The 23,742-nt window shown below is 44.8% G+C and overlaps 1 protein-coding gene across 1 annotated transcript in view; it reads left to right on the top strand.

The window, feature by feature from the left end:
• Positions 1-23,742, top strand: part of Dzank1 (double zinc ribbon and ankyrin repeat domains 1) — a 43,716-nt gene that overhangs the window by 4,101 nt on the left and 15,873 nt on the right. Inside the window, exons 3-10 of the mRNA XM_051144770.1 lie at positions 362-515; positions 9,473-9,587; positions 10,458-10,554; positions 11,796-11,920; positions 15,477-15,562; positions 18,050-18,167; positions 19,689-19,802; positions 22,258-22,350. Of these exons, the coding sequence (XP_051000727.1) occupies positions 362-515; positions 9,473-9,587; positions 10,458-10,554; positions 11,796-11,920; positions 15,477-15,562; positions 18,050-18,167; positions 19,689-19,802; positions 22,258-22,350 (902 nt within the window). The remainder of the gene's footprint in view (positions 1-361; positions 516-9,472; positions 9,588-10,457; positions 10,555-11,795; positions 11,921-15,476; positions 15,563-18,049; positions 18,168-19,688; positions 19,803-22,257; positions 22,351-23,742) is intronic.

Here is a 23,742-nt window from a genome sequence, read left to right as displayed (position 1 = left end):
ATGCATGCCTGTGTACCACATACCTGCCTGGTATCTACTGAAGCCAGAAGAGGGCATTGTGTACCTCGCTACTGGAGCTACAGACTGTTGTGAGCAACTATGGGAGTGCTGGAAATTGTATGTTATTTGTCAAGTTTGTTACTCTCTCAGGAGCTATAAAGTGAGAACACATGAGGACATACCTCAAACAGTAACAGAAATGAATAAATGAAGTGAGCTAACTCATGCAGAGGACTGTGTCAGTGTAAACAATAGAATCGTTATTCACTCACTCTGTGTGTGTATGTTCTTACCAGACTTCAGGTGTACAGGGGCTTCTTATTTCAGTGTTGGTTATGTTACCGTGTTCTGGATTTTTCAGATACCCCAGATGTCAACATATATTACACCCTGGATGGCAGCAAACCTGACTACCTAAAGAAAATTGGTTCTGGTGAAAATAACACATTTAAGTATATAAAACCTATTACTCTGCCTGATGGAAAAATACAAGTTAAAGCTGTTGCTGTTTCTAAGTAAGTTAAGAGCATGGTAGGCAAACAAATACTGATTTATATCTATAATATGTTATGTGGTTGGCTATCTTGGAGCTCCCTCTTTAGACCAGGCTGGCCTTGAACTCAGAGATCCACCTGCTTCTGCCTCCTGAGTCCTGAGATTAAAGGAATGTGCTATCATATCCACATACATTTTGTTCTCATTTTATTCATTTATTATTGGGAGAATCAGTGTGTTAGAAAGCCATTAATGCCAGGGGTGGTGGCACATGCCTGTAATCCCAGCACTCAGAGAGGCAGAGGCAGGTGGATCTCTGCGAGTTCGAGGCCAGCCTGGTCTACAAAGCGAGTCCAAAACAGCCAAGGTTACACAGAGAAACTCTGTCTCAAAAAAGGGGGAAAAAGGCCATTAATGAAAAAGTCATGCTAATTTTAGCTTATATTATTTGCATTTTATTAAGGCATAAAGTTCACAAATCATAAGTATAAAGCTTAATAAATGTTGAATATATTAATAATATTTTAATTTCAAATTCCACATTGGGATTCTGGGGAGGAAGAGCTTTCTAAAGAGCTTCCTTTGGCTCTGAGGAAGGTTTAGTGGATGGTTCTTTTATTCACTGGAATGTGACGTCACTCTTTCATTTTGTGTTGACTTCATTGATAGTCTAAGTTCATTTTAACTTGCTCCAAGTTCCATTTCAACTTGGGGGCCATTAGCCACTTTTTCCTAAATTTTCTTTTTCCTACTCTCATTTTCTTTCTTAAGAATATTATTTACATGTTATTTATTTATTTACGGTTTTGTTTTTTTGAGGCAGTATTTCTCTGTGTAACCTTGGCTCTACTGGAACTTGCTCTGTAGATTAGGCTAGCCTCAAACTCACAGAGATCCACCTGCTTCTGCCTCCTGAGTGCTGGGACTAAGGTGTACACCACCACCACCACCATGCCCAGCCGTGATTCTTTTCCTTTTTTCTTTGTTTGTTTTTTGAGACAGGGTTTCTCTGTGTAGTCTTGGCTGTCCTGGACTCAGTTTGTAGACCAGGCTGGCCTTGAACTCACAGCGATCCGCTCTGCCTCTGCCTCCCGAGTGGTGGGATTAAAGGCGAGCGCCACCACCTCTTGGCATCATGCCTAGCTCTTAATTATTTTCTTATTGATAATTTTTTTACATTTACTTGTGTGTGTGTGTGAGAGAGAGAGAGAGAGAGAGAGAGAGAGAGAGAGAGAGAGAGAGAGAGAGAGAGACAGGGATGAAATTCACATCAGAGTATGGAAAGAACACAGTTGGCTGGGAAGGGGAGAGAAGTTGGGGCCATGCTGGGAAGGGAAGGATGTTTCAAAGGCTGGTGGCCCACACTGACAGTCTAACCCTGGTGTCCTCTCACCCTCTGCTTCTTTAAAAGCCTTCTTGGGGTCAACAGCGTCTTGTGTCACCAACACGTTTTGTCATGTGTTAGCAGTGGTTGTGTAGTTTCCCTTCTCTACCACTGACCTTACATAGGGGTCACAATATATTAAGTCAATCAGGAACAAAAATGTCTTGAACTACAGATGATGTTTTGTGACAAACTAGTACATGTGAAAAAGCATCTGTTCACCCCAGATGGGGAACAAAACACAGACCAAAGGATAGCTGCTGGCAAAGACCAACTTGGTGAAAAAGTAGGATTTATTGGGTTGCTCTCAAGAATGACACAGGGAGGGTACTTATAGAACAGAAATGACAGCAGGTGTGGAGGTGCAGAAGCCATCAGTGTGAGTTTGAGGCCAGGCTGCGCTACAAAGCAAGTCCAGGACAGTCAGGGCTACACAGAGAAACCCATTCTCAAAAAAACAAAACAAAACCCAGAAATGACTCAAAGATGGCTGCAGCTCCAAAAGCTCACCACAGCACGGTGGGTTCCAGCCCACAAAAGGTGGATCCCTGCAGTCCACTTTACAGCCAACCTGCTGGCAGCTTGACGTGTCAGAGTCAGAAAGGGCCTCTTCCAGGCAGCTCCGCTGGCCTCTGCCTCTTCCTTGTGGTTTAGCTGGTTGGTGTTTCTTTTCGACAGCTCTGCTTGTCTGAGAGTATCTCTCAGGAGTCCTTACTTCTTATGTAAGCTTGGGGAAGGAGGGCCCACTAAGTCTAGTTCATTTGGGGGATTTCTAAAGCTACTGAATTGTTTACCTTTGGAGTTTTAGCAGCTGCCCTGCAGAATGGAATGTTTCACCTCCTTTAGAGCCTCCCAAGTCTCAACAAGCTCCCCTCCAAGACAGAATGCTTCATCTCAGAACTTGCTATTCAGTTCCACAGTGAGCTTTCAGAGCAAATGAGTAAGTAGTTTGGGGTCCCAGATTCCTCTGAGAATAATTATTTTCTTCAGTAGACTCATGAAGAACCCCCAAGTTTTACAACCAGAGTTGATAAAACAAACATAAGTAGGCTACCAGCATATCTCATTTGTAGCTCCTTGAAAAATACACACACACACACACACACCACACACACACGGCCTTAAAATACCTACTTCCTAGCTAGAGGCCATGATTCAAGCTTGTTGTATAGAGACCCTGTTCAGGTGGCAGTGCAGTGGAGAGGTCTGAATGCCATGTCCTCGGACAGCAAAGGCAGGAGAAAAGTCTGGGAGAAGTGTTCTCTAGAAAGAACACAGGACTTGGAAAGTATAATAGCTATATTTGTGTTACTATGACCAAAATGCCTGAGAATAATTGAAAAAGGAAGACTTATTTTGACTCCTAGTTTCAGAAATGTGAGCCCATCCAGGTGGGAAGGGAGCAGTAGGAGAGAGACAGTCATGCTGTGGCCACTAGGAAGCAAAGAAAAAGACTGTGGGAGTGCAGGAAGGGGCCAGGGCAAGGCAGGCAGGCTCCTGTGGACGTGCCTCCTGGTGACCTGCTTCCTTCAGAGGAGTCTCCTGCCTCTCCCTGTTTTCCAATAATGCCATCATATTATGAAGTTGTCAAGGGATGATCTAGATCAAGTCAAGACATGCAGGCACCCCAAAGGGTGTCTTACAGATCCTTTAGGCCTTCCTCAATCCAATCATCACCACAGAGTTGAAGATTTTAATCATTTAGTCAATGTGACCTTAATTGGGTGGCCTTCTGCCTTCTGTTTTCTTTATGTGTTAGTCCTCATTTCTGAGTTACTAGAATTTCAGAGCTGACTCAACTCTTACACTTCAAGAGTTTGTGCCTGGGTGAATAAAATGTGAGTAATTCTTTTATGGTCCAAAATTCAAGGTTCTCTGGGAATAATTTTTCTCCCATGACATATTTGGTAATGTTAGAAAGCCTTCCAGGGGACTGGGATGATGGCTCGGCTGGTAAAATGACAGCTGTACAAACATGAGAACCCGAGTCTGGATCCCTCATACCCACTTGAAAGCCAGCTGTAAGTGGCAGTAGACACAGCCAGACCCTGGAGTTCACCGGCCACACAGCTGAATAGGTGAACCCTGGAGGCCAGGATCAGTGGCTCATACCTTTAATCCCAGCACTTGGGGGGCAACTGTAGGTGAATCTCTTAAGTTTGGGGGCAGCCTGGTCTACAGAATGAGTTCCAGGACAGCCAGGGTTCCATAGGGAAACTGTGTCTCAGAAAACTATTAACAAACAAACAAATTGGAGAGTTTGGTAAGATGACTCAATGGATAAAGATGCCCAATTGTGATGATCTTGTTCAATCTCCAAAAGCTGAATGCCATGTTATACTGTAACCCCAGTACTCCTCCAGGAAGATGGAAGGCAGACAGGTGGACTGGCCAGAAGCTTGCAGGCCAAGTAGGCTGGGCCACGTAGCTCAGAAATAACAGGAGCCACCCTTCCTCAGAACAAGGTGAAGAGAGAGAACCAACCTCTAAAAATTGTCCTTGACCTCTTCATGCATGCTGTGGCCCATTGTCCCCCACCCCCATGATATATGCATTTTACACACACAAATAAATAAAATAAGTGAACTGGAGAGTGATAAAAGAAGATACCTGACCCCCATCTCCATCTTCCACACACATGAACCCCCACATCCACACACGGACACACCACATAAACATGTACATATACCACATGCCTATACGTGCAAAGCAACATTTTGGTTGCTAGTAGGAGTATTTTCTGTTAGCATCTAGTGTGTAATGGGTTGAGCTGCAGTTTGCCATTTCATAATGCAGGGGGCAGCCCCTATGAAAAGAATTATTAAGCCTCAATTTTTTTTTCTTCTTTTTTGGTTTTGGTTTTTTGAGACAGGGTTTCTCTGTGTAGCCTTGGCTGTCCTAGACTCATTTTGTAGACCAGGCTGGCCTCGAACTCACAGTGATCCGCCTGCCTCTGCCTCCAAGTGCTGGGATTGAAGGCGTGTGCCACCACACCTCAAATTTTAATTGTTGTCAATAGGCTGAGAAAATGCAACCCAACCCAGATTGTGAGTTCCTATTGACCCAGCTTTGTAATTTCCCTACAGTCATTCAGAAAATCCTGTTTTGTGCTGCTGAAGACTGAGCTCAGGGCCTTGCACATGCTAGGGAGACATGTTATGAACCGTGCCACACCCAGCTCTTTAACCCTGGTGGTTCGCTGACAGGATACCCAGAGATGGCATTTATACTGGGTATAATTTATGTTGGTACACACATATTTAAGGCCACTGTTCGGAGCCCTAGGAGAAGTGTATGTGTGGTTCAAATGCACCTTAGGCTCTGAGTAAGATTTGTAACGCTAATCTCAAACCCAATTCCTTTTATTCTGGTGTGTGTGTGTGTGTGTGTGTGTGTGTGTGTGTGTGTGTGTGTGTGATATTTTGGGGTTGAAATCTTTTTGCCTATCATGCAGCTTAAGCTGGTCTGTGGGCTGTTAAAGGCTAAATAGAGTCTGTGTACAAATGCCTTCGCATGGAGATAACCTGGGCCTTAAAGGATTGGAACAAATAGCTGAGAACCAGTGTGGCCTCAGCGTGCGGTGTGAATGCCCCTGCAGGAACCTTAGAGACCCAATAGGGACAGCTGCCGTGAGTGGAGTAGCTCATGGGAAGATCCCATAACCGTGCATTCAGTCAGAGTCTGCAGCTTTGATCTTGTGTTTAAGTATGTGAGTCCCTCCAGGCATGAACATGGAGGTGTTCACTAAACAGAAAGCCGAGTGTGTTGTTATGTTCACATTGATGCTCAGAGGGTTATTTAGATGGATTTGGTATTTCTGAGATTTTTTTCTATCTTCTAAAATACAGCGTTCCACCATCTGGAAAGTGGATGTCAGCCATGTTGATCATGAGCACAAGTGCAGTGTGCTGGGGATGATGGGACAAGGAGTGGAGGGCTGCCCTGACATCGCCTCTGTTAGTTCCCTTTCTTAGTGCTGTGATAAAATACTTGACAAGCCCAACACAAGGAACGAAGGGTTTGTTGTGGCTCACAGTTGAGGGTATGGCCCATCAGGGAAGGGAATTCATGGTGACAGGATTGTTACACAGATCACACTGCATCTGCAGTCAGGAGGCAGGGTGGCAGGGGCTTGGGGATGCTGCCGCTGAGCTCACTGCTTTCTTTATTGAAGTGAAGGACCCCAGCCCGCACCCAGGGTGGGTCTTATCTCAATTAACCCAATATAGGAAGTCTCCTACAGGCATGCCCAGAGGCTTGTTTCTCATGTGAGTCTAGATCCTCTCAGCTGTCATCATGAGACATTGCAGCACCTCTGCTCTATACTGTTTGCCTGATCTGTGACCATGGCAACACTTATCAAAGAAGGCATTTAACTGGGAGCTGACGTGCAGTTTCAGAAGTTTAGTCCATTATCATCATGGTGGGAAGCACAGCAGCACACAGGCAGACACTGATGCAGAGGCTGGAAACTATATCCTGATGTGTAAGCAGAGAGACTCTCGGCTTGGTTCAGGGTCCACCCCCCAGTGACGCTCTCCCTCCAGCAAGGCCATGCCACCTCATCTTTACTGACTGTACTACTCCCTCGTGACCAAATCTGGGGACTAGTCTCACTCAAACCAGCACGCCATCTCTGGACTGCTTACACATGTTGCTTCTGTTTTGTTTGTTTTCTTTCTGAGACAAGGTTTCTCTGTGTAGCCTTGGCTGTGCTGGAACTAGCTTTGTAGACCAGGCTGGCATTGAACTCACGTAGAGAAGCTTGCCTCTGCTTCCTGAGTGCGCCAACACACCCAGTGCTTTTTTTTTTTTTTTCAGTTGTTACTATTTTGGTCTGGTCATAGTATTCAACCTATATCCTAACACATGTGGGAACACTCGAGCAAATATCTACAGAAAACATGATCAAGTGCAATCAGGTGGCCAACAAGTTGACAGTATTCGATGTCATTGATATGTGGAGAAATCAGACCCCTTGGTTAATGTAAAATAATGTTCTTGGGAATGTAAAATATGAGAGAGTGGAGGAAGGGAAAGAGATTGATTCTGATTGGCCCAAGAGCCAGCACTTGTGACAGAAGTCACCCAACCCTAATACCCAATGGTACCACATGAAAAAGTTCCCCTGAGAGCCACCCCACTAAGGCCAGTTCATGTGGGGATTGGGTTTTAAGGTGCTTGCTTCTGAGCAGTTTGCTGTGCAGCAGTAGATACAGATGACCCAATGACAATGGGGTAAGGACACACTGTGGAAATGGAGACTTTGTTTTGTTTTTGTTTGTTTGTTTGTTTTTTCGAGACAGGGTCTCTCTGTGTAGCCTTGGCCATCCTGGACTCGCTTTGTAGACCAGGCTGGCCTCGAACTCACAGTGATCCACCTGCCTCTGCCTCCTGAGTGCTGGGATTAAAGGCGTGTGCCACCATGCCCGGCTGGGTGGGGACTTTGTTTTTGAGTGAATGTTTACGAAATTAGCAAGACTAGAGAGAATGCAATAGCATTTTAATTTACACTTTAGATATTTATGTTAGAGGGGTCTCATTTTTTTAAAGGATTTCTTCTAGATCTGACTTTTTCATCCTCCTCTGAGCAACTAATAACAGGCATTGTTTTGTGCGTAAACTGCTTCATTGCGTTTAGTAGTAACTGTGTTGCTGTATTTCACATCTGTATCGACTGTACTGCTCACAGTAAAGCTCAATCCACTCAGATGAGAACAGCCCTTCAGGTAAGCAGACAGCAGCAAACGCACAGCACTAAATACTGGAGACCCAAGAATCTTAAGTGAGGAGTATGGACTGGCACAAACCTTATGTAATCATTTGTGCTGATTAGTTTGTGTGTGTGTGTGTGTGTGTGTGTGTGTGTGTGTGTGTGTGTGTGTGTGTGAAAATGCCTCCATCATATTGACCTTAGGCGAGTCTGTGGGACATTTCCTTTGTCACTGGCGAGAGCGTAGCCCCCTGTGGGTGGTGTCGCTCCTCAGCAGGTGGTCCTGGCTTGTATAAGAAGGTGGGTGAGCATGCCATGGGAAGCAATCTAGAGGGCAGCATCCCTCCAGTCTTTGCTCAGTTCCTGCCTTGAGCTCCTGCCCTAGATTCCCTCAGTGATGGTTGTAAGCTGTCAGCCAAATAAACTTGCTCCTCCCCCAAGCTGTTTGGTCTTAGAGTTTTATCACAGCAATAGGGAACCAAAGTAGGACCCCAGCAGCAGTCAGACCCATGCTAGAGGCCCAAGGAGTGCAAGTGCTGGGTGTCCACCCACGCAAACCTTGTATTATTAAATTGGCATATTATTAAAATGGCAATAATAGAAATGAAAACTACTTTATTTTTTAAAAGAACTCAAGAATGAGGTCATTGAACATTTTAAATATAAATACTTATGCACATTTTGGATATAAATACCATGTATTTCATGATAAGTGTCAAGTAAACAGCTGCCTGCCCACAATTCTGGTCTCAGAAAAAAAGACAAGAGATAATTACAAAGAAGATGCTTCATAGCAGGTCCATTTTAAAAACAACTGTGTGTGTTTGTTTTGGGTTTTTTTTTTTTGGGTTTTCTTTTTTTTTTTTTTTTTTTTTTGTTTTTGTTTTGTTTTGGTTTGGTTTGGTTTGGTTTTTCGAGACAGGGTTTCTCTGTATAGCCTTGGCTGTCCTGAACTTGCTTTGTAGACCATGCTGGCCTAGAACTCATAGAGATCCTCCTGCCTTGGCCTCCCAAGTGCTGGGATTAAAGACGTGTGCCCCCACGCTTGGCTTCAATCAGCTTTTCATTGGCGTTTTATTCATAAACTATCTGCTGTCTGTACCCTTGTAGTATAGATTATGTTTGTTTATTTTTAAATACTTTTTTAAAATTTTGTGTGTATGAATGTTTGCCTACCTGTTTACCACATGCATTCAGTGCCCCTGGAGGCCAGAGGAGGGCATCAGATCCCCTGGGGCTGGGATTACAGACCCACCATATGGGTGGTTGGTCATTTGGACCACTGAGTGGTCTTTCCAGTCCCTGCTGTGTTTCCTTTACCATTGGATTGTAGGAGACCTTCTCCAGGCCATACAGGACTGACAGGAAGGGAAAGCAGAGGGTGTGTGTATGACTCTGGAAATTGTGTTTGTTTATGAGATAGGGTCTTTCTAGATAGCCCTGGCTGGTCTTGAACTCGCTGGGTTTACAGACAGGACCCTCTATGCTAGGTTTTCAGGACTGTTTCTGAAGGTCCAGAGCAGACCTAGAATGAGGATTCAGGAAATGCAGACCACTCCCATGGGCTTGAGCTCCTTGGAGCTGAGGCCAGTACCCTGAGCTCAGGCAGGGTGAGTGGAAGTGCTGCACACTGGCCTGGGGCGCTGTGAACACACTGGGCTGGAACAGGGTCTAGAATACCAGCCACTGCTGAAGGCTGACACCACCCCAAACCATCACCCCCTAAACCTCCTTAGCTGAAAGTGTGTTTTAATTTTCCGGCCTAAAATCTAACATTTAGTGGCTACATTAAGGAACTTCAGCATCGTCCTAGCCGCTAGCCACCCCTCCCTTGAGTGTTTGTATAATACACTCTCTTCTTTTTAAATTATGATTTTCAGAGACTGCAGACAGAGTGGGATTGTAACAAAGGTGTTTCAGGTAGACTATGAACCACCGAAGATGGTCTTTTCTGAAGACACTGTTGAAGATGCTCTCACGGGGTTTTCAAAGCAGGCAAGTAATGAAACCAAAGAATTTTCAGATTGGTGCTGTATTTTTCATTCTTTTTTGCTCAATGGGCACATCCTGCCTTTCATTACAACACTTCTACTCACAGTCAGATCCTGATGGCTAAGGTCAATAGCAACCACTGTGAAGACTCTCTACTGATTTCCCAGAGTTGGTGGAGCCTCTGTCTGTCCAAGGCCAGAATTCTGACTCAGCACGGTCACTGCCTGTGTTCAGGTGCCTGCAGTGCCTCTACCTATGAACAGAGCCATTAGCCCGCCACCCAGAGAGCCAGTAACTGTGCTCACTCAGCTTTTGTGCTTTGCCTACAAACTCTGCATAACTCCAGATTAAGCCATTTGCATCTTCTCTGGGGGAAAGTGCCCTGAGCCTGTGATTTCTTGGTTTCTTTTCAGCCTTTCCAACTTGCAAGCTCCAAGATAGCAGTAAGCAGAGCTACCATACCTTTTAGCTTGAGGGCATGCAAGGGAAGGCGATGAGTATATATTTGGGGAATGAGATAGTCAGCTAGTAGACCATTGCAGTGTTTTTTGTCTGGCCCCACTCTATTTTTCCCCTCTGACTCTGGTAGTCTTATGATATTACTGTCTCTGATAACAGCACTGTCCATGCCGCTTACCTTGGCTGCTTGACCTGGTAAGGCCTACCAGCCAGCCATGCGGCTCTCCAAGCAGCCCGGGCACAAAGCTGTGGGTTGCCAAAGGAAACAGACACACCACCTTATTATAATTGCTATAATCCCTTTCAAGTAAGAAGTAAGAAGTGCTCACCATGACACTGTCTCTACCATGACTTCTAATTTTCATACTCGGAATGTACATGTAACCAAGTGATGTGTAATTTCTTCATTCCTAGGAACCGAAAAATGGGTTTGTTGGACCAAAATTAAAGAAGAAGTATAAGAATGCTGACGACAAACCCACCTGGAATGGTCACCTCAGGCGGCTGCCAGGTCCGGAGAGATGGAGGAAGCCCGCCAGCAGGCTGTCTGCACGCTTGCTGTGTCCTTGGGGTGAAACAAGAAACACAGGAAGACAGGCTACCATTTGATTTTTTTTTTTTTTGAGACAGGGTTTCTCTATGTTATCTTGGCCATCCTGAACTCAATTTGTAGACCAGGCTGGCCTTGAACTCACAGCGATCCACCTGCCTCTGCCTCCCAAGTGCTGGGATTAAAGGCATGCGCCAAAACGCATAGATCTACCATTTGAATTTTTATTTTATTCTAGCTAACAGACTAAGACCATGAGAGACAAGAAAGCAGTCTGATAAATTTGATTTATTGAATAATTGTATTGAAGGAACCATGGGGTGCCTCACCAAAGAAAGAGTCATGGGGTTTAGGGAATGGGTGGTGTTTGGGTAAAGTTTAAACAAAGGCTGGGCCGCATGGGAAGGCTCAGCGTCACATGTAGATTCAGGTTTGGTTACTTAGAATGTGTTTAGGACATGCTCAAAGAATGAATCTGCTTTCTTATGTCCTGGGCTGGGGGAGGGGGCAGCAAAATAGCCTAGCAGGTAAAAGCGTTCGCCTGCTAACCTGATGGCCTGGGTTTGATCCTGGGAAGCCACGTGTAATGAGACAGCCGATTCCCAGAAGCTGTCCTCCATGGCATACATGCAGCACCCCCACACACACAAACACAACTAACAACAGTAATAGTGTTGGGGTTTTTGTTTATTTGACTCTTTTTTTAAAAATGCAAAATGACTTGGGTCTTCTAAGAAAATTTGCAGTCTGTCTCATATGAATTCAGACAGCGAAGGTTCTGGAATCCTCAGCAAGTAAGCAATCAATAGTCATGCAAACAAGAGGCAGCCACAGATTTCTTTTTCTTTCTTTCTTTCTTTCTTTTTTTTTGTTTGTTTTTTTTTGTTGTTGTTGTTTGTTTGTTTGTTTTTATTGAAATGATGATACCTGCTAATTTTGTAAATGGGCTGCTCTGTTTTCTTAACTCAACATGGAATGTTGTAGAAAGCGCCAGGGAAGGGAAGGTTATTTTCCCAGACTGGGTAAATGATTTATGTCTCAGTTCTACCTCACTGACTTGAGGAGGGTGACTTTATGGTAGTTGCTGCTGGGGAAAGAATGTGATGTAGTCCTTTACTGGAAGTTTCTAGCTATAAGGACATATTTGCATGGTTTTATATGGTAACGATAATCACACAACAATATTCTTAATATAATTATAGACCTCAAGGTAGGCGAAAGAGCAGACCCTAAAACTCCGAAAGATCTTCGCTTCTCAGAGAGGCCACTGGCAATCCCAGCCTACCATGAGGGATCGGGTTCCAGACTGCCCGCTCACCAGACCCAGGTAACAGAAGCAGCAGTTCCTCAGGGGGTGCCAAAATCCCTCAGGAATCTCAATGCTTCCCAGCATCCTTTCAGCCAGTGTCTCTCAGCTCTCAGCCTTGTTGCAGGCAGTGTCCCAGCTCTGAGAAAGCTGTGTCTGAAGGGGAAGCCTCCATGTGCAGAGAGCTTCCTGTGATAGGGACTTGAGGCAGAGAAGTAATAAAGTAAACAGTCACACACATCTTTTTTGAGACAGGGTCACTCTGTGTAGCCCTGGTCTTCCTGGAACTCACTCTGTAGACCAGGCTGGTCTTGAACTCAGAGATTCACCAGCCTGTGTCTCCTGAGTGCTGGGATGCACAGGCGTGCACCACCACCAAGACACACAAAATGTTTTAATGACGCCATGCATTAGATATCCTGGGTGCTGAGATGGCACAGTGTTGGTTCCTCACACCTGCGGCATCATAGTCACAAAGAAGTCCACTTGAAATGCACATTCTCACGCCAGCCCTAAAGCAGAGGCTCCAGGCATGGGGCCAGTGCCTGCATTTAAGCCATCCATCCTTCTAGCCTAACGCTGACTTCAGGATCAGGCAGCAAAGTAGGGTATGAATGACCAGGGACAGCTAGCTTTAGGGTGACGTCACCAAGATGGTGGGCTCTGTGACAATTTGGAATGCCAAAGCCACCCGAGTGATCATTCTCATGGGCAGACAGCCATTGACAAGGACTTCCAGTTCAGCCAAAACCTGCATCTTCATGTCTACTAACCTGGTTTAAAAATCTGAGAATCAAACCAGAACCTGGACCAGTGTGGGAGGCAGTACATATGTTACATAGGCCACGTGAAACTCAGTGGCTCTGGACCAGTGTGGGAGGCAGTACATACGTTACATAGGCCACGTGAAACTCAGTGGCTCTGGACCAGTGTGGGAGGCAGTACATACTTTACATAGGCCACGTGAAACTCAGTGGCTTGTAAGATTTGGCCGGTAGACCACCAGTGTATGACTTCTGGTACAGGCCATGTTTGATATAATACAAAACATTAAACAAACAACAATAACAACAATCACCCCAAACAATAACAAGATCACTGTGAATGCTCCCCATTGTCGAGAATTAAGTCTGAAAGCCCGAGCTTTAGTGCGAACACTGTTGATGTGAACTCAAGCATAATTCTCAAAAACAAGTGTTCTAGCGCCTCATATGCCACCCTGACAGCACCCCTCCTCGGGAATGTGCCTGAATCCAGTCACAGCAGCAGTGGACACAGCCACAGTCCACGTCGGTGCTTTATGCTATGAATTGCTATGAGTGAGCTGTCATGTTCTTTTGCTCTGTTTTTAGGCAGAATCTCATGATTTAGTCCTGGCTGGTCTGAAACTATGTAGAGCAGGCTAGCCTCAAGTTTGTGGCAATCCTCCCGTGTCTGCCTTTTAAAAAATAAATTAAAATATTATTACAGCCAAGGGTGGTGCACACCTGTAATCCCAGAACTCAGGAGGCAGAGGTAGGTGGATCTCTGTGAGTTCAAAGCCAAACTGGTCTAAATAGTGAGTGCAGGCAGCCAAGGCTACACAAAGAAACTGTGTCTGGAAAAACCAGAGATAAACGAATACAACATAATTACGTCACTTCCCTTTCCTTTCCGCCTTCCAACCCCTCTCATGTAATCAGTCTCCCTCTCCCCAACTCTCTCCCAACCATGGCCTGCCTCTCAATTGTCTTATATATGGAGGTCTCAGGGGCGATAGATTCTGCCTCTTGAATGCCGGGATTACAGGCATGCACCACTGATACCTGCCTGATTTACTGCTCTTTTAAAACGCTCAAGGCAAGAAAGATGAAGAAGCTGGGTAGTGGCAGTGCACGCCTTTAATCCCAGAATCCAGGAGGCAGAGGCAGGTGGATCTCTGTGAGTTCGAGGCGAGCCTACTCTACAGAGTGGGTCCAGGACAGGCAGGTCTACACAGAGAAATCCTGTCTTGAAACACGCCCCCCTCTCAAAAAAAGAAAAAAGGAAAAGAAACAAAGATGAAGAAAGATTGAGGAAGCACTTCAAATTAGAGATGACAAAGTGGACATGGCAATTAGATGCAAACTATGATATTACATCAGATCCTAGACCCGGAAATGTGTGTGGCTATGAAGGGCACTGTCGGCGTAGCTGGTGGGGTCTAACTGCAGCTCTGTGGGTTACACACTAGCATCTCCCTTGACTTTTCTGACTTAGATGTCTGGTTGTTGTTGGGAAATAGTACATAGTCAGCCACTTAGGGGCAAAGGCAGCCTACAGCTTGTTCTCGTTGACCCAGAGAGTAAAGGGGATGCAGAAAATGTTAGCATAAACAATTCTTCTTTTTTTTTTTCTTGGTTTTTTTTTTGAGAAAGAGTTTCTCTGTGTAGCCCGGGCTGTCCTGGACTCACTCTGTAGACCAGGCTGGCCTCAAACTCACAGGGATCCGTCTGCCTCTGTCTCCTGAGTGCTGGGATTAAAGGTGTGCACCACCATGCTCAGCTAACAATTCTTTAACCTAGGGGAGCAGGAGTTATTTTTGCTATTTTGATAACTTTTTTGGAAGTTTGATACATCAAAATAAGATGTTATATGCTCAGTGTGATGGTTCACTTCTTTAATCCCTGGTTTCAGGAGGCTGAAGCAGAAGAAAAACATGGCCGGTCTTGTCTACATAGCAAGACCCTGTCTCAAAATAATATTACAAAAATACAATGAAATGGGCATAACGTGGCACAACTCATGGGGTTATTGTCAATGCCCAGGAGAAAACAGTTACAGTATGCATTTTACTATCAGTAGTAGTATGGCTAGCTTGGCCCTTTACCTTTCTTTTTCAGACATCCTTTTTGTCCCACTCTGTACATCACATCAGGCCATCTGCATCCCAGGATGGGCCTTGGGTTGCCCTGCCGTGTACCTGTGTGTTTCATTACTGTGGGTTGCCTGGGACACACTCTTCTCCACTTCTCCATGCCCATCTTGGTGTGCCCCCCTCCAAGAAGCACTTCTCACATAAGCCTGCAGATTCAGATGTTCTCTCTAGAGTCCCATGGGACACAGCGCGAGTCTGTTATCCTGCTGGGTCTGTAGATTTCAGTTATTTTGTACAGATAGGAGGAGTGTGCTTTAGGGACAGGGACCATGTGATATTTTGTTCTTTTACCCTTTCTCTGCCCCAAACACAGAAAAATTCATTCATGTGACTTATTTGTATAAGTAAGTCCTTTTGAGTTTTTCTACAAATAATATCTTTAAGACAAATGGATATAACTTAAGTCTTCCAATTCTAAAATATGGTCTGCCTAATAGTAAATTCAAATATATTTTATTTTAAACTATCGTTGCAAATAAAATATACATATTTGCTCATGAATAACAAGCACTTAGTAAATTCTCATGCTGATTTCAAAATAATAAGTAGAAAGACTTTTCCCTATGATAGTTTTAAAACATGAATGTTGATAAGTGAATTTTGAATGGCCTCTCCTATCCTATAGCCGTTACTGTGTTATGCAGATTCTATGTCTGTTCCTGTCTGTGTTCTTAATTTCAGTCCCCTGGCTTTGCACATATTACTGGCCAGAAGAGTCTGACAAGCACTGAGGTCATGAGGATCCAGAGGGAGACGGACTTCCTCAAGTATGTATCACTTTCTCTACTCTGTCTTAGATCCTTCAAAGTTACACAAGGCCCATGAGATTGAAAATGAAATGCAACACTGTCTTTGCCCATTCCTAATGTTTGAAGTTAAATTTGTTGAGGCAGGGACTTGCTGTGTAGGCCTGGCCTGGCATTTGCTATCTAATCCAGATTGGCCTAAAACTTGAAACAATTTTTTTGCCTCAGACTCCTGAGTGTTGGTATTTACCATACCTAGAAATATTTTAGAGTTTTAAAAATATATAATTAGTGAGAAGAGACCAGGATTGGAGTGACGGCTCTGTGGTTAGGAGCATTAGCTTTTCTTGCAGAGGACCTGGTCTTAATTCCCAGCATCCATGTGGTGGCTCATAACTGTCAGTAACTCCACTGCCAGAGGGTCTAATACCCACCTCTGGCCTCTGTGGGCATGGGCATGAATTGCAGGCAAAACAGTCATACACAGAAAATTTAAATGTAAAGTAGAACATTTTTAAAAGAAAAAGAGGCTAACTGACACACACTAAAATGTCTGTCTTTAAAGAGTGTAACTGACACATGTGTATGAAACTAACACCAGAATCACAGGAATGAGCAAGTCCGCCCTACACTGCACCTTCTTATCCTGTCCCATCCAGGCAGCTCCTGGGCTGCTTCTTGTCACTCTAGCTCGGTTTGCATTGATTCCATGCGTGGTGTAATAAACTAGCATGCACTCGGTCCCTACTCCCAGGGCTTATTTATTCAGCATAATTGTTTTGCAAGTCATACATGTTGCTGACATGTCTATTCCTTTAACTGCCAATCATTTTACATATTGCCACTTCTATTGCACGGGCACCCTACAGTTTGTTTATGCATACACTTATGAGGGCGCCTGCTCCTCCTAATAGTTGGCTAACAAGTCATACTGGAAAACTAATGTGAACATTTATACACAAATCACTGTGTGTACACTGGCTCCCATGTCCTTTATGGTAAGTGTCTCGAAGGAGAATGACTGGGTTGTACCCAGTAGTTGCCAAAGGAGACATACCACTTACATCGTCACAGAGTGTTAGAGAGCTCCAGTTTTTACATCTGTACCAACACTTCGTATTTTTGAACATTCTAGTGAGATTATGGTGGTTTATCATTGTGATTCTAACATATTTCCCTAGAGATTAATAATAGGCATCTTTTGTGTACTTATTTGTCGTGTGTAAAGATTCTGCTGATGATATTATTGTTGTTTGGTTGTTGTTGTCGTTGTTGTAGAGTTGGATGTGTTCCCCTTCGTCAGACACATGGTTTACAAATACTTTCTATTCTTTAGCTCTGCAATTTGAAAACATCCAATTGTTTTTCTTTATATGTAATTCTTAGTTTGTCATATTTATGAAAAACTTCATACTTGGGTATGTGTCACATGCCTGTAATGGTAGCCTTAAGGATACTGAGGTAGGCAGATCACAAGTTCTAGGCTAGCCTAGCCTTTATAGCAAGTTCCAGCTTAGCCTGGGAAACACAATAAGACCGTGTCAGCTTTTCATGACATGACGAACAAGAAGCAGAGAGTCCATGGCTGACCCTCAGAGTCTGTTCTCGGGTAACATGCTTCACCAGCTGGCCGCCACAGCCTTCAGAATAGCATAAAAAAGGAGTAAGCGCTACAAACAGGAGCCTGTGAGTGCACTGCAGACTCAAACTGCAACACTGCATTACTGGCCCCTAAAGCTCATGGCTTTTGTCCAGCTGTGAAAGTCCACATAGTCCTCATAGTCTTTTAAAACTCTAATATTAAATATGAAATTGTTTAAATGCTTATGTCCTGTTGTTGAATTTACTTCTATGCCACTATGAAATAACCTGCTTTACCCCTGGTGACATCTTTTGTTCTATTAATAAGCAGCCACTTCTGCCTTCTTTTAACTAATATCCTAGTGACATATTGTGTCTTATAACGTACCTTTGTTCCCCTACTTTTCTACTTTTTCTTTTAAGCAAAATACAGTTTTACTTTTGTTGTTGTTGAATTAAATCTCTATGTTAAAACCCGAGTTGGGCATGGTGAGGCACGCCTTTAACCCAGCTCTTAGGAGGCAGAGGCAAATGGATCCCTGTGAGTTTGAGGCCAGCCTGGTCTACAAAGTGAGTTCAGAACAGCCAGGGCTACACAGAGAACCCCTGTCTGAAAAAAACAAAAAAGAAAAAGAAAAAAAAGGTTATATTGGACAATCTCTGCATTCTAATGAAGATATTTAGAAACACACACACACACACACACACACACACACACACTTCTTAAGAATTTCCCCTCTAACTTTCATGTCATGTGTGCGTGTGTTGTGCATGAGTTTAGTTAGGGTTGCTTGCAGAAGCACAGGCTACTGTTCAGTAGGTACCATCACTGATAAAAATGTCCCCCCAACAAACCTTTTGCTACCAGTGGGCCTTGGGGGTCAGGAGCTAATGCTTCTGGGTAAATGGAAACCTGTTCTGTTGTAGGTGTGCCCACTGTCTGGCGTCCCGCCCATCTGATCCTTTTGCTCGCTTTTGTCACGAATGTGGCGCTCCTGTCCCACCCATATTTGGCTATCGTCTTCCACCCCCAGAAGGGGCTCAGGTAAGCTGCAGAATGGAAGCATTTGTGTCTGGTTTATGTGACCTGTACAGATAGCCATGGCAAGGGCCTTACATGAGCCACAAACATAAATACTCACTGAAAGAATTTTGAACGCATTGATCTCTTGCTACCTGGATCCTTCTTGAGAATAGAAGGACACTCTCCCAGCAGGATTTCCTTTGTAATGCCTTGAAGAAGACAGACTGAGAAACAGTCAAATATCTTAGTTTTTAATGAGACAAAGTTGGCCCAAAACTGGCCGGGCAGTGGTGGCGCACGCCTTTGATCCCAGCACTTGGGAGGAAGAAGCAGGTGGATCGCTGTGAGTTCGAGGCCATCCTGGTCTGCAAAGGGAGTCCAGGATAGTCAAGGCTACACAGAGAAACCCTGTTTTGAAAAAACAAACAAACAAACAAACAAAAAACTGTGCTCAAGTACCTCAAGCTTATAAGGCTGTGAGCTGTTGGTGTGGGCTGGGCAGAATATAAAACCTAAGACTGTTTCAAGTTTGCCTAAGCTTTTACTTATATTGAGCTTTTTTTTTACCTGCTCTGCAGGTAGAGATGTGTGGATGCTTGCGCAAACTGAGAACATATTGAAACATTACAGTCGGATTTCTTGTTAAAATCTCCAGGCTGGGAGAATGGCCCAGTCAGTAAAATGCTGCTTGACTTGCAAGCGCAAGGACCTCAACACCTAGCTCACTGGCCAGCCACAGGGCTGCAGGCTTAGCATAACTCATGAGCTGCAGGCCAGTAAGAAACCCCATCTCAAAGGAGATCTGCATTCCTGATGATGACACCTGAGGTCATCTTCTGACCTATACACACACACACCTGTGCATCCATGTGCACCTGCACATACAAAAGTTAAAATAGAAATCATAATAAAAGCAAAACAGTCTACTCAAAACATAAAAAGAAGAAAAGAAAAAACAGCCAGGTAATCCCAGTACTCGGGAGGCAGAGGCAGGCGGATTACTGTGAGTTGAAGGCCAGCTTGGTCTACACAGTGAGTCCAGGACAGTCAAGACTAAACACTGAAGTCTGGGGAAAAAAAAAAAAAAAAAAAAAAAAAAGAAAAGAAAGAAAACCAACAGCAGTAACAAACAAAGATCCTTGGACACTCACCTGTCTGTTGGTTACCCACGGACCACTGGTCCTCTTTGTTTGCCACTGGGGGTGTCATCTCAGCAATGTTTTAGATAAGACCCTGGACAGTAGCAGCCACAGACATGCTGCTGTCCTCAGCCTGCCCTGTCCTGGAGGAGCCACTGCCCAGAGCAGAGAGGAGGAGAGCAGCCTGGGAGGACCATGTGCTCGCGTGCAAATGGGCATTTTCTGGAAATTTTTAGTTTGTTTCTCAGGTTTGGCTTGCAGTTCAAATTCTAGAGGAAACAATAAAATAAAATAATAGGAAAGGTAATTATTTTAAGTGTTTTCAAAAGCAAATCAAGCCATAGGAACTAAGTCCTGTCGGCATTTACCTCCCAAGGCCAACCTGACCTTTTTCTTTGAGCAGATGGGTCTGTGCACAGAATGTGGAAGTATGGTTCCCATGAACACCCCCATCTGCGTGGTGTGCGAGGCTCCTCTTGCTCCCCAGCTGCGGCCTCAGGCCAGCCTCCACCTGATGGTAAGGAGGAGTGAGTCTGTGGAAATATGAGTGGTTGTGTGCCTGTCGTTAGCTGGTGGGGTGGACTAATGATTGACAAACCGTTGTCTTGTGTACAAACCCATTCTGATAAATAACTTGCCTATAGGATCTGTAAATAAGAAGCCTACACATATTCCCAGAAACAATTAAGAATGGATTACAATATGCTAATTTAGATAATGTTGTACCAAAGTATTCAGACTTCAGAATTATAGTAGCTATTGACTGACAGCTGTCCACTGATGGCGGCTTCATGTTTTCCCTTTGCCGGCTGACGGTGGCTTCCTAGTTTGTGGAAAGAGGGTGGTTAGGATGAGTCATATGCTGGCATCTCCCTGTGCTTCCTTCACCTTTCCAGCTTCAAGCAGCGGCCTCTTAGGGCCTCCTTCTCCAGAGCCTGACCCTGCCACACACTTCGTGGCCTTAACAGCTTTCTGAAACTTTAATGTGAGCTTCCATGATGCCCATCTTTGCATCTTTCATGGCTGCAAAACCAGCACCCTGAGTATGATGCTACTAAATGCTGCTGCCAGAAGCCAGCCGTGGTGGTGCACACCTTTAATCCCAGCACTCGGGAGGCAGAGGCAGGCGATCACTGTGAGTTTGAGGCCCGCCTAATCTACAAAGTGAGTCCAGGACAGCCAAGGCTACACAGAGACCCTGTCTCAAAAAAAATTAAAAAATAAAAATTCTGTTGCCAGCTCCAGATAAACTGGCTCAACTGTCTCTTCTACCACAGTCGTTGGCTCCTTAGTGTCTGAACCTAAAAATACTCACCTAAGGGTTGTGGCAATTCTGCCCCTTCAATTTCCATTTTACAAACTGGACCCTTCTATGGGTGGGGTCTTGTCCTATAGGCATTTTCTTATTATTCCAGGGCAAAATATGCAAAATGTGAGGTTTCTCCTTAATTGTACCAGTCTTATTAACAGTCACCGCTTCCCTCCACCTCCATCTCCTCCCTCCTTCCCTACCTCCATCTTCTCCCCCCACCTCCATCTTCTCCCTCCTCCCTCCATCTCTTCCCTCCTCCCCCACCTCCATCTCCTCCCTCCTCCCCTCACCTCCATCTCCTCCCTCCTCCCCCCACCTCCATCTCCTCCCTCCTCCCCTCACCTCTATCTCCTCCCTCCTCCCCCACCTCCATCTCCTCCCTCTCCCCTACCTCCATCTCCTCCCTCCTCCCCACCTCCATCTCCCTCTCCTCCCTCCTCCCCTCACCTCCATCTCCTCCCTCCTCCCCCCACCTCCATCTCCTCCCTCCTCCCTCCTCCCCTCACCTCTATCTCCTCCCTCCTCCCCCACCTCCATCTTCATCTCCTCCCTCCTCCTCCCACCTCCATCTTCTCCCTCCTCCCACCTCCATCTCCTCCCTCCTCCCCCCACCTCCATCTCCTCCCTCCTCACTTCTAGCTCTATCTAGCTCCACCACCTCTATTTCTGTGTTGCATCTTAACTTGTGGATTGACTTGAGAAGTTGCATTTATATTTTCTTCTGACAGTCACTTCTTCTACTTCTAAGTCATAACCTATAGAACAAATCTAAATTCATAATTAGCATAAAGTCTCAGGTCCCAACTGACTTGTGAATCCACAGACTGAGCGTCTGCCGGTCTCAATGACTGCTCTTTATGGGATGGGCCATGAAGCAGAGAGCCTGTTGATTGTTAGGCTCTTCACATTGGGGATGGGAACGTAATCACTGTAAAATTTCAAATTATCTTCCTCAAACCAAATGAATACTATTTTATATTTTTGTTTGCTTGCTTGCAGTTCTGTCTCTTAAAACTGTGTTCATTTGTCTGGGACCATGTTGCAGTCATCCCCAGACCAATGTAGTATTTTGACTGGGTGCTGCAGCATCCGTAGCTGACCAGCAGGACTGTGGGGCACCTGTTGGGGGATAGTCTGATGTATTTTGATGCTAATTACTGCTTGCTGTCTCTGTGGCCCAACTTTTGCTTAATAAAAAGCCATCCCACCTGGGCAGGGCAGGAGGTAGGTGGGGCTAGGAGAGAGTGGGGTCCTGAGAAAAGAAAAGGAGAAAGAAGAGAGACCTGAAGTGAAGAGGGGAAGGCCGCCATGGTTAGCTGGAGGAGAAGCACATGGCCCGCGGCGTGGATGGAGAATCTCGCCCAGATAAAGAATATTAATAGGTATTTGAGATTATGGATAGCAGATAACTTGGTAGAAGTTTTTGGAAGCAGATGGCATGGGATTGAAGCAGGGATCCCATGCCTGGCCCACTATGGGAAGTAATTTAGGATTGATATTTGCCCTGCCCCAGGCTAACTAAGGCTATTTTAAAATATAACAAGTGTCTGTGTCTTGATTGATCGCCAGCCGGGCCTGCAGGTAATACAGATAATTTTAAAAACAATAGGCACCTCCATCCTGTCTTTGCTCATTCTGTTTGTAATTCCCTGTTGTCAAGGAGAAGGTGGTCTGTCGCACCTGTGGCACTGGGAATCCTGCTCACCTGAGATACTGTGTCACCTGTGAGGGGGCCCTGCCTGCAGCACAAGAGGTAAGTGGTCTGTCTGTGAAGGCCCTGTCTCTGGTAGCTGCTGACGTCAGTGTTGAGGTTAATAAAGAAGTAACGCAGTCAGTGTTAGTGGGGAGGAAGACCGTCATGGCACAGAGAACAGGGTTGCAAGCTGCCCGCAGGTGGGAGCACTCGCCACAGAGGCTTCGCAACCTGCGGTCATGGTCTTCACAGTGGAAGGAGAGAATTAACTCCCCAAATTGCCCTCTGACCTCCACTGCAGACACTTTAATATGTGGTCATTTTCCTGCTACTTGCACTGGAGATAACTTTCCACTTATTTCTGTCTTCAATGGCTTTCTTTGTCATTTCACCAACACAGATGTCATCATGCACTTACCTGTGCACTGTCACTTCTCACAGCACCTCGTGCACGCTCCTTATGACGTCACCTCCTGCAGTCCGGAGGGTGTTGGCCACGTGCTTCTTTTATGCTTGATAGTGTGGGTGCAGCCTCTCCCTCCTCCCGTCAGGCCAGCGATGGATGAACTTTGTCCTCTTTTTAAAGTCTTCACATTTTACATCCTGGTTCTTATTTTGCCTTTTATCATCTCCTTCTCTTTGCTTTGATTTTTTTAATTTGATCCTCTCTTTTTTAATTTTCCTTTTATTTGCTCACTTATTTAATTTTTTTATACAGGTTCTCACTATTTAATCCTGGCTGCCTTGGAACTCACTATGTTGACCAGGCTCACATCTGCCTGCCTCTGCTTGCTGATTAATGAGATTAAAGGTGTACGCCACCATGCATGGCCTCCTCCACCTCCTCCTCCTTCCTCCTCTTCTCATTTTCTATTTAGTGTGTGTGCACACACAGCATATGAAGGTCAGGAATCAGTTTTTTCCTTCTGTGATGTGGGTCCTGGCAATCAAACTCAAATTTTCAAGCTTGGAGCAAGCACCTTTACTTGCTGAGTCAGCTCTTCAGCCCCTTGGTAATTTCCTAAAATAAAAATTCAGATCACTAACTTGAAGTTTTTCCCTCTTTCTAACACAAGCTACACATTTCTGAAGAGCTTCCTTAGCGTCATTTGTAAATATAAATGCATATGTTGTGTTTTCATGATAGCACTATTAAAATACCAGCCATCTTACCTGGGGTGTCCTCTTTGTTCTAAGACCTAGTCAATAATTGTTTGCTAAATTACCAAATTGTTTTCTCCTCAGTACCTTATTAGTAGTGATGACATAAAGTTGACTGTTATGGTCAGAGCACATGCTCATATGGTTTCTTTCCTTCTTTAAAGATGTATTAATTTATTACATATACATTGCTCTGCCTGCATGTATGCCTGCAGTCCAGAAGAGGGCACCAGATCTCATTATAGTTGGTTGTGAGCCACCATGTGGTTGCTGGGAATTGAACTCAGGACC

Source organism: Acomys russatus, chromosome 4 (assembly GCF_903995435.1).
Source record: "Acomys russatus chromosome 4, mAcoRus1.1, whole genome shotgun sequence".
NCBI lineage: Eukaryota > Metazoa > Chordata > Mammalia > Rodentia > Muridae > Acomys > Acomys russatus.
The sequence above is the reverse complement of the archived record's forward strand: the minus strand, read 5'-3'. Positions and strand labels throughout refer to the sequence as shown.